Below are 8,566 nucleotides of genomic sequence, written 5' to 3'. Positions count from 1 at the left end.
TCTAATTTGGACTGGGACATTTCCAACTTTGCAACATTTTTCAATCCAAAACAAAGGATCTTTATAATTGGACTGAACTAGAAACAAACAGGCCAGATTTTCTTTGTAAAGTTTCCTCAGTCAATGTGAAAAAACTTGATTAGTGAAGTAGCCAAGAGGATCTGAGGATGGGTTTGGGAATCTTCAAGCCCAGATGAGAGTTTAAAAAGGTTGTGTAAGCTTCTGACCTGGGTTGGAAAAGTAGCTAGGAAGGACCTTAAATTCAAGAGTTAGTGCCTCCTCTGTTGATGCAAAACAAACAGGAAACAGTTGATTACTTAAAAGACTAAAACATGACTGATTTGAACCAAGACAGTACAGACACACCCAGTTCATCAACAGAAAAATATATGAACTCGGATAGGATTACCATGAGATGCAAACAGAAAAACAGGCAGTGCGAACTCATGAGATGGCAAGTCAAGTTATTGACCTCCCAGAAACTGAAATAAGCAACTGAAACTGAATGTTGGAACCCTGTCACAGTCATGTAAGAAACTGACCATTACAAGACTTAGCACAATGAGCACAGGTTTTAGCTTGAATCTTGGCCAGTGACAAACTGACAATTCCCAGAAATATTTATAGTCAAACTCATAAATTAGCTTCTACTTCCTTTGATTTCTCTCAATTGATGCTAACATCTTTTACTTTTTATGTCGTAGCTGTACATAACTTCAAAATTACATCAGTTTAGGTACAAAAAGCTCCAAAAGAATCATTCTTTTTTGTACAGGATTAGGTTCTCCCCGTGACCCAATTTGGCTAAAGGCATTGGATTGAGACAGTGATCTAATCCGAGGGGAGAATTGCCTATATATAGCCTTGTTCTTCTTCCAAAGATATAAAGAACAAAAACAAAGGGGAGAGGCATTTGGTTTGAATGAAGTTGTGGGACTCCCAATTGAGCCGCCCATATTAAACAATGACCATAGATAAGATTAAATATGCAAAGACAAGGAGAAGAGATGTCAGACATTGGCTTAAAGAAGTTGGCACTTGATCAAATTTTATTCTTGGACAAGATAAAACCAACAGATAATGCATGAAACTAAAATTTATAAACATATTATCATATGATTTGGAATGGGGAAATAAATATTGGGTTTGATAATCATTCTTGCTTATTTATTTCTATTGAATTCCTCAAGTCCACCTTCCCACATTACCTACTTAATTTTCAATTAGTTCTAACAACTCATTTGAGCTTTTCTCCTGATCTAATCCGATTAACAAAAGAAGCTTAGACTATTGATAGAGTGATATTAAAATTAGAGCATATATAAGTGAACATGTTATTGTCAGTTTGTCACATAAAAGTAGCCAAAACCCTTTAAAAACTTCCTAATTGCATACCCTTTTTTTAAGATTTTGAGCAAGTTTTTCCCTCTAAAAAAATTTGCCCACTTTTTTTTTTCCTTTTCTATTTGTTGTTTTAGGTTGACTTGATCTTGATATGTAGATAGATCAAAGTGCTCACATGGGGAGAGAGAGAAAGGGAGAGGGAGATGGAAATTCTTTAATTATAGTTGCAAGATCATGGAGTGAAGTCACATGGCAATGCTTGGCCAAGAGTGATAAGAGCATGAGATAATAGTTTAATGTGATTGAATACTAGCCATAGGAATAGTTTAAATGTGGCGGAAAATGAGATTCCAATTTCCAATCTTTTGCTAACTTCACTGGGCTAGCTACCTAGGGTGATAGCTTTAAGGTTTTAACTCTATCTATGTTGAGATTCTTACTTCAAAAGTGTATAACTTAATCAGATTGTGGGAAAGGAGTGGGGAAGTGCAATTCTTTTTCAATGCAATAATTTCCTTCCTGCAATTCATTTCCATTCCTAAGAAGTAGTTTTCCATCAACGTTTGCATCCTTGTTCTTTTTTTTTCCAATTACGCTAAAATAACAAAAAGCATCAAAAAATATGATATATTTAAGATTTAGTTTCTACGAGGTATCTTAGGACGTGACGTATTTGATCAAATATTGTATCAATCATTTCATGATAATGACATTTTCAATATCCGATTGTCAGTTAGTTAAAAATTTTAAAAATAAATTAATTAATTTATATGTAAATATATAAATATTTGTGTACATATATACATAAAATTAAAAAGATAACGTGATGTAAGAATTTCGATTTAAAATTTTTAATTTTGTATTGTAAGTTAATTTTATATTTAAGTTTAGATATTAAGAGGAAAGTAAATCATTAAAAAAAAAGAAATTTTTTTATTATGATTTTTGAACAAATTTAATGGGGCCCCTATCACCAAAATCAGACGGTGGAATTTACCACATCCACTCCATCTAGCACCTGATGTCATTGCCTGTTTCATGATCGCCACTAAACCAAAAGAAAAGAAGAAAAAACAGCATAAATAATTAGTATTTACCACTTAATGAAGCTTGATTAGTGCATGATAATGAAGCCAGCAAAGCTAACCACCACCGTCCACGTCACCACAATACAAACAATCAAAAGGTCGGTCAAGCCACAAAACAACGACAATCACTGGGGGGCCCATTGCCAACACTGTTGGTCGGTGATCAAAATTCTCCACGCTCCGATTGGGCCTCCAAGTCCACATCAACCGTACACGTGGCATCATGGGAACGATTTGGAGGCCCTTCGCCTACAATATTTCCCAGACAATGACATCCTCCTTTTTCTTTTTTCTTCCTTCTGTAGTTGGAAATTTTGGCTTATTTACCGGTTCGAAACCGGCTCTTCCGGTTCCTAGGCGTTACGTTAGACCCCTATATATAACTAACACAAAAGAAAGCTGAAGCAAGCAAGAGATAGAGAGTAGCAAGAAATTGGCGCAGAGCTCAAAAGCAAAGCTAAAATTTCAGTTTTAGAAAAGTAAAATGCCGATTTCTCGAATTGCAGTGGGATCTCCAGCTGAGGCTGGCCAAGCGGATGCCCTCAAGGCAGCTCTAGCTGAGTTCATTTCCATGCTCATTTTTGTTTTCGCCGGTGAAGGCTCGGGCATGGCTTTCAGTACGTATCCTGATTCCATCACACCGTCTTGACAACATATTTAACGTTAAAACATGTGTTGAAATGTCGTGTCCTAAAGTTAACAGTGGCAATTTTCCTGTTTGTTTCGTGTTTAGTATGTTCTGTGTACTAAAGGGTGTGTGTACCTTTGGCAGACAAGCTCACTGACAATGGCTCATCAACACCGGCCGGCCTAGTAGCTGCATCACTGGCTCATGCCTTCGCTTTGTTTGTGGCGGTTGCAGTCGGTGCCAACATCTCAGGTGGGCACGTAAACCCCGCCGTTACATTCGGTGCCTTTGTTGGCGGGCACATTAGCTTGGTCAGGAGTATTTTGTACTGGATTGCTCAGTTGCTCGGATCCGTGGTTGCTTGCTTGCTTCTTAAGTTTTCAACTGGTGGATTGGTACGTAAATCGAGATGGAAAAAACTAAGTTTAATTCAATGATTAAAAATAATCGTTTTTGAAAATTTTCGTGCTTTGATGCAGACAACATCAGCATTTTCCTTGTCATCTGGGGTGGGAGCATGGAACGCAGTTGTTTTCGAGATTGTGATGACCTTCGGTTTGGTCTACACCGTTTATGCGACAGCTGTTGACCCCAAGAAAGGTAACATTGGGATTATTGCACCCATTGCAATTGGTTTCATCGTGGGTGCCAACATCTTGGCCGGTGGTGCCTTCGACGGTGCATCCATGAACCCTGCAGTCTCCTTCGGACCAGCTGTCGTCAGCTGGACATGGGACAACCACTGGGTCTACTGGCTCGGCCCATTCGTTGGCTCTGCCATTGCAGCCGTTGTCTATGAGATCTTCTTCATCGCCCCAAACACACATGAGCAGCTTCCATCTGCAGATTTCTAAGATTTCCTCTGGTCTCTGCTTGGTTTCCATTTGATGAACAAGGGGTTGAAAGTTGGGTGGGTCACTTTGGTTTCATTGTTGTGGGTGCTTCCTTGTTGTTTGTATCTCTCCTTTGTTAATTGTTTTTTCCTGTGAACTTCTGTTTTTTGTTCAATCAGTTGATATTCTTCTCACTTCACTTCTGCTCAGTTGACAGATTTCAGCTCCCAAAAAAAAAAGCATTTAATTTGGTGATTACAATCACAAAAACAGTATAAGGTTCAACAACCTAATAGATTAAAAAATATGAAAGGTACCAAAGAATCTGGACAAGTTGTTTATATTTGTCATCCTTAGCCACAAATTCCCCTAGAAAAGTTTAAACTTTAGTCCCGACAACATTCTAATGATTAGCTAATATACACAAAATGTAAGCTTTTCCCTTTTTTTTTTTTTGTTTGTTTCTTTTCTAATCCAATGGCTGAGCAAAGGGCGAAACAACCCTCTTGGTGAAGTTCAAATTTCCTTTCTTTCTTGTTTGGGAAAAGACTTCATATTTCTTTCAATTAGTATAACTTTTCTCGCATCCATTTCAAAGATTGAGGCTATCAAATTCAAAGGAGCAAAGATATCAAAATGAGCTTTGGTATTTCAAATCACAAGTTAGAACTTAATTAGAACAAGTTAGTTCAACAAAAAAAAAAAAAACAGAGTATCCATTTTGGTCGAGAAGCAATGCCGTGGGATATAAACAAGAAGCAGCAAACTCACTAAAAATCTCAAGTCATAAGCATATAAATTGAAGAACAGAAGGATCTGATTCATCTGCTTAATATAGGGCACATTTCAAACCCAGGAAGTACACCTTGCTTGTTACATAAAAAATACGCTACGAATTGATGAAGTCCATCTTTTATTATCATGAATATCAAAGTTCTAGTAACTTATATTCCAGAATTACTGGTTAAAAGTAAATAAAAAAGGGTTAATCTCATATTTGGCCCTTGAAGTATAGGAAAAATGTCCAACCTTCATCTTTTCTTCTGCTCATGGTGTTTGCCCAGTTTTGACGGTCGTTGCTTAAATAAATGGAGGTAAAGTTTCAACCAAAGGAAAGGGTAGATGAGAAGAAAACCCTGATTCAAAACATATGAAGTGATCATTAGCAAAACAATAGAAAACTTAAGAAAAAAAAGCATAAACTTTGAAGAAAAGGAAATGAAACTAATCATCATATAATAACAGAACCCTGTCACAGCGTATGATATATCTGGAATGTGGATAAAAAGGAGACTAAACCAATCTTCTTTTACAGGAATCCATGGGGAAAACAGAGGAGAGAAAGTGAAAATAAATAATTCCAGGTCCATGCACAACTACCTAACAAGAAAGCAAGGAAGTTTAGCAAATACGGATGGGTAAACAAGCCACTTTGCTGCTGCCTTTCAAATATGATGAAAACTTATGTAAGCCTTTTTATCTCATAGTTATATTTTTCAAAAAAAAGAACTCATGTTGAAGCCTGAGTGCACTCTTAAGTTGGGAATGGCTGTTGGCAGGTCTTGGACAGGCTAATTCAAGCAAAGAAACATTTTAAAACGCCAAATAAGAACTGTTAAGACCTTGGCCAAACACACATGCACCGCCCCAGGTTCCATAAAGAGGTGCAAGGCATATTATCCATGGCCCAGCAACATAAGCATTATGTATTACAATAGCTAAAGCAAAATCAAGGTTTCTCATATTTGCAGATATAAAACACTGTACGTACCCTGAGAAAATTATAATAGCTAAAGGGAAGACCAGCAAAGAAATCCTCATAGAGATTCTTCTTCTTTATAAATGGAAGTGCTTCGTACATGAGCCACACTGCAATGAAGTGCTCAAAGGATGAAATAAATCAGAAGGAAAAGCAATTATAAAGTACGAAGATGGTGGATTGAGTAGCATAAATTTATGGTCGACATCATCAATATTGTCCAAGCAAAGAACAAGATAACTATATCAATTCTAAACATGGATGAATGCAAATCTTCAACTCACTTTCACCAGGAGCAAGTCCCATAGGATACAGCGCAATGAATGCAGTGTACCTGGAAGGAAGTAAAAAAGTTAAATTTTAACAGAACGTTAGTCTGTATTCAATTCTAGTTGGAAAGGAAAATATCAGACCTGAGGTAGGTGAGCCAAGATGGACAACTGCCAAAGGTATTTGAAGCATAATGCGAATACCTGATTACCTGCAGATAGGATGTTAGTGTTCTATGTAATTTACTTTAAATTCTGAAACAATCATGAAGTAAAACCAGGAACACGATGAGTAAGGGAATTTAGAAGGATGAACAGCCAATACTCGTGACCGTTTCAATAATTTGAATAAAGAAAAAATAAATGAAGTGAACAAAAGTTGGCATATTACAGTAAGTAAATTGAAACTTGCAATTCCTCTACAGTAAACCAAAAGGAACTTAACCAAACACATAAACATTAAACACTCCAAACACAGTGCAAACCATAATTGCACCAAAACACATCTAGTATGAAAACTATTTTAAGAGTTCTAGAGAATTCCACTATTAGGTATTGATGGCCTGTTGGAAGCAACCAGGCTTTCAATGACAAGGCATAAGTAGCAATTAGTTTGATCAGTCAATCTTGAGATTGAATTTAGTTGGTTTAGATGGTCTACTACCATTAACTGTCTTCATATCTGTTATTCAACTCATAACAATACGGTGGGTGGCAAATGTGTACATTATATCGTTCAGTAAATTACTCTAAATTTAATCATTTTGAAAAGATACAAGACAGTGATGAATTTCCCATCTTCTACCATAACTAGGTAACATGCCACTATAGAAGCTCATAAAAAATCCCATCTTGTTACAGGATGCATAAAGATACCAAATTCAAGTAGATAGATTAATAAATATACTCACCTCAGAAAGGCTCCAAGCAAAAAAAGTTATGAAAACTGCAGGAAACTCCTGGACCTGTTAAAATTAGATGAAAAATATATTGAGAAACAGGCATTTATCAGTATACTTTTATTTTAGACCCAATGGTCATTGTGTCATTGCTTGAACAAGGCCACCAGAAAAGAATGGTTAGTTACTCTCAGCTTTAAATCGTATTGTGTGCATAGGCAGCCAGTGCATCAGCAGCCAACTTGCTAATTTTGATTGTCAAAGCCGAAAAACCAAAACTTTAAGTCAAACAATGACAACCTCATCAATCTGGCGGACAATCGCTAACAAGAAATGTGTTCTTCCACCCCATTGCATCAGAGGAAACAACACTCCACTTGGAACAATCCCTATATTCCACAATGGGATACGAAGAAACCAATAACATCACAAAATTATAGCACCATTCCCACCAAAAATTTTTGCCGCTGAATGTATTAAACCCTAAAGAAATTACCTATTGCTCCATGTATAACTTCCAAGAATGCACAAGTTTGTAACAAACCTTCAAAGAAAAAAGAGATAAACATTCAAATTACACTTTGAACCCATGTCTCCACACTAAATGAATCTCCAGGTCAGTGAGAAATGGTAAGAAACAGAAAGTATGACAAATCTATAACATCTTAAATTCTTACATATCCTTCATATTCCCTACTATAACTGAAAATTTAAGTTCATTTTCCTTCATTTGATTGGGAAACAAAAATGGGTACTTAAATTAAAGAAAAAAAACTGACAGATTAAGTCCCCAGCAGAAGCATAAGCTCCATTGACTGAGTTGGTGGCTATGATACTGATCAGAATTATGAACAGAGAAATTGTCCTGACAAGAAACAAGAAGAAAGAAGTAATCTTAAGATAAGTTGCAAGAATGAAAGGAGATTTTAGAGAGAGAGAGAGATGGGTCACCAGCCAAAAGCCTGAAGAGAATTGTAAGCAAAGAGATAGAGCTTCAGCAGTTGAGACATTGTTAACAAAACCTGCGCGGCCTATCTACAGTTACAGTTTCTCTGTTGGATATTAGTTTACTTACAAAAATCTTTTAACGCCCCTTATGTCCTTTTTCTGGTCTGTTAGGCATGGGTTCGAGTACCGTCCTTATGCTACCCGTCCCGAATCTAATTTCAATATTCGTTTATATATTTTTTTATTATTTAAATAATTAAATTAAAAATATTCATTTTTTCGGATGTTTAGATTGAAAAACAATTAAAACTTTACCTTCTTTACAAATAATTTTTTTATTAAAAACTGATAAATATATTTAAAAATATGATTACTTAAATTATTAATGTGATAACATTAATATATTTAATTAAAAATTATTAAATTATTAATTATATTTAAAAAATATAAATATCATATCATATTACAAAAAAATATAATTACTATTATATATATTTTTTAATTAAAATATATTTATTTTTAATTTTATGTTAATATTACAAAAATTATAACCTATAATATATATACTTAAAGAGAGTATTTGAGATTAGAATAGTTTTGGAATCTAATTTTTTTTTAATCTCAAATAATTAAAAACAAACTCATATAGTTAATTAAATTAATTCATAAAATTATGATTATTAATTAACTTAAAATATTTTTTAATATATACATTATATATATTGGATTCATTTATAAGAAATATAATTACTATATTATATATATTAATACTTTTAGTATATATATACTTTAAATATA

General features: G+C 34.8%; 2 protein-coding genes across 2 annotated transcripts; one reads left to right on the top strand and one right to left on the bottom strand.

The window, feature by feature from the left end:
* Positions 2,834-4,092, top strand: LOC18590755 (probable aquaporin TIP1-2). Its single transcript, XM_007016465.2, has 3 exons — positions 2,834-3,049; positions 3,205-3,455; positions 3,540-4,092. Exons 1-3 carry the CDS (start codon positions 2,917-2,919, stop codon positions 3,912-3,914), a joined length of 759 nt encoding a protein of 252 aa, XP_007016527.2. The 5' UTR covers positions 2,834-2,916; the 3' UTR covers positions 3,915-4,092.
* LOC18590754 (very-long-chain (3R)-3-hydroxyacyl-CoA dehydratase 2) lies at positions 4,687-7,908 on the bottom strand. Its single transcript, XM_007016463.2, has 9 exons — positions 7,772-7,908; positions 7,600-7,685; positions 7,317-7,364; positions 7,121-7,209; positions 6,833-6,886; positions 6,066-6,133; positions 5,937-5,986; positions 5,665-5,762; positions 4,687-5,029 (listed from the first exon to the last, which is right to left on the bottom strand). Exons 1-9 carry the CDS (start codon positions 7,828-7,830, stop codon positions 4,925-4,927), a joined length of 657 nt encoding a protein of 218 aa, XP_007016525.2. The 5' UTR covers positions 7,831-7,908; the 3' UTR covers positions 4,687-4,924.

The sequence above is a fragment of the Theobroma cacao genome, chromosome 9 (genome assembly GCF_000208745.1).
Source record: "Theobroma cacao cultivar B97-61/B2 chromosome 9, Criollo_cocoa_genome_V2, whole genome shotgun sequence".
In the NCBI taxonomy this organism is placed as follows: Eukaryota; Viridiplantae; Streptophyta; class Magnoliopsida; order Malvales; family Malvaceae; genus Theobroma; species Theobroma cacao.
This window is presented reverse-complemented; position numbering and strand designations above follow the sequence as displayed.

Bases quoted from the DNA above. Each gene is read 5' to 3' on its own strand.
- LOC18590755 (XM_007016465.2), top strand. From the start codon at position 2,917: ATGCCGATTTCTCGAATTGCAGTGGGATCTCCAGCTGAGGCTGGCCAA. The intron at 3,050-3,204 runs GTACGTATCCTG...TACCTTTGGCAG, and splicing joins AGGCTCGGGCATGGCTTTCA to ACAAGCTCACTGACAATGGC. The intron at 3,456-3,539 runs GTACGTAAATCG...GCTTTGATGCAG, and splicing joins AGTTTTCAACTGGTGGATTG to ACAACATCAGCATTTTCCTT.
- LOC18590754 (XM_007016463.2), bottom strand. From the start codon at position 7,830: ATGTCTCAACTGCTGAAGCTCTATCTCTTTGCTTACAATTCTCTTCAG. The intron at 7,210-7,316 runs GTAATTTCTTTA...TGTGGAATATAG, and splicing joins AGTTATACATGGAGCAATAG to GGATTGTTCCAAGTGGAGTG. The intron at 6,887-7,120 runs GTTGTCATTGTT...TAATTTTAACAG, and splicing joins TTGTCCGCCAGATTGATGAG to GTCCAGGAGTTTCCTGCAGT.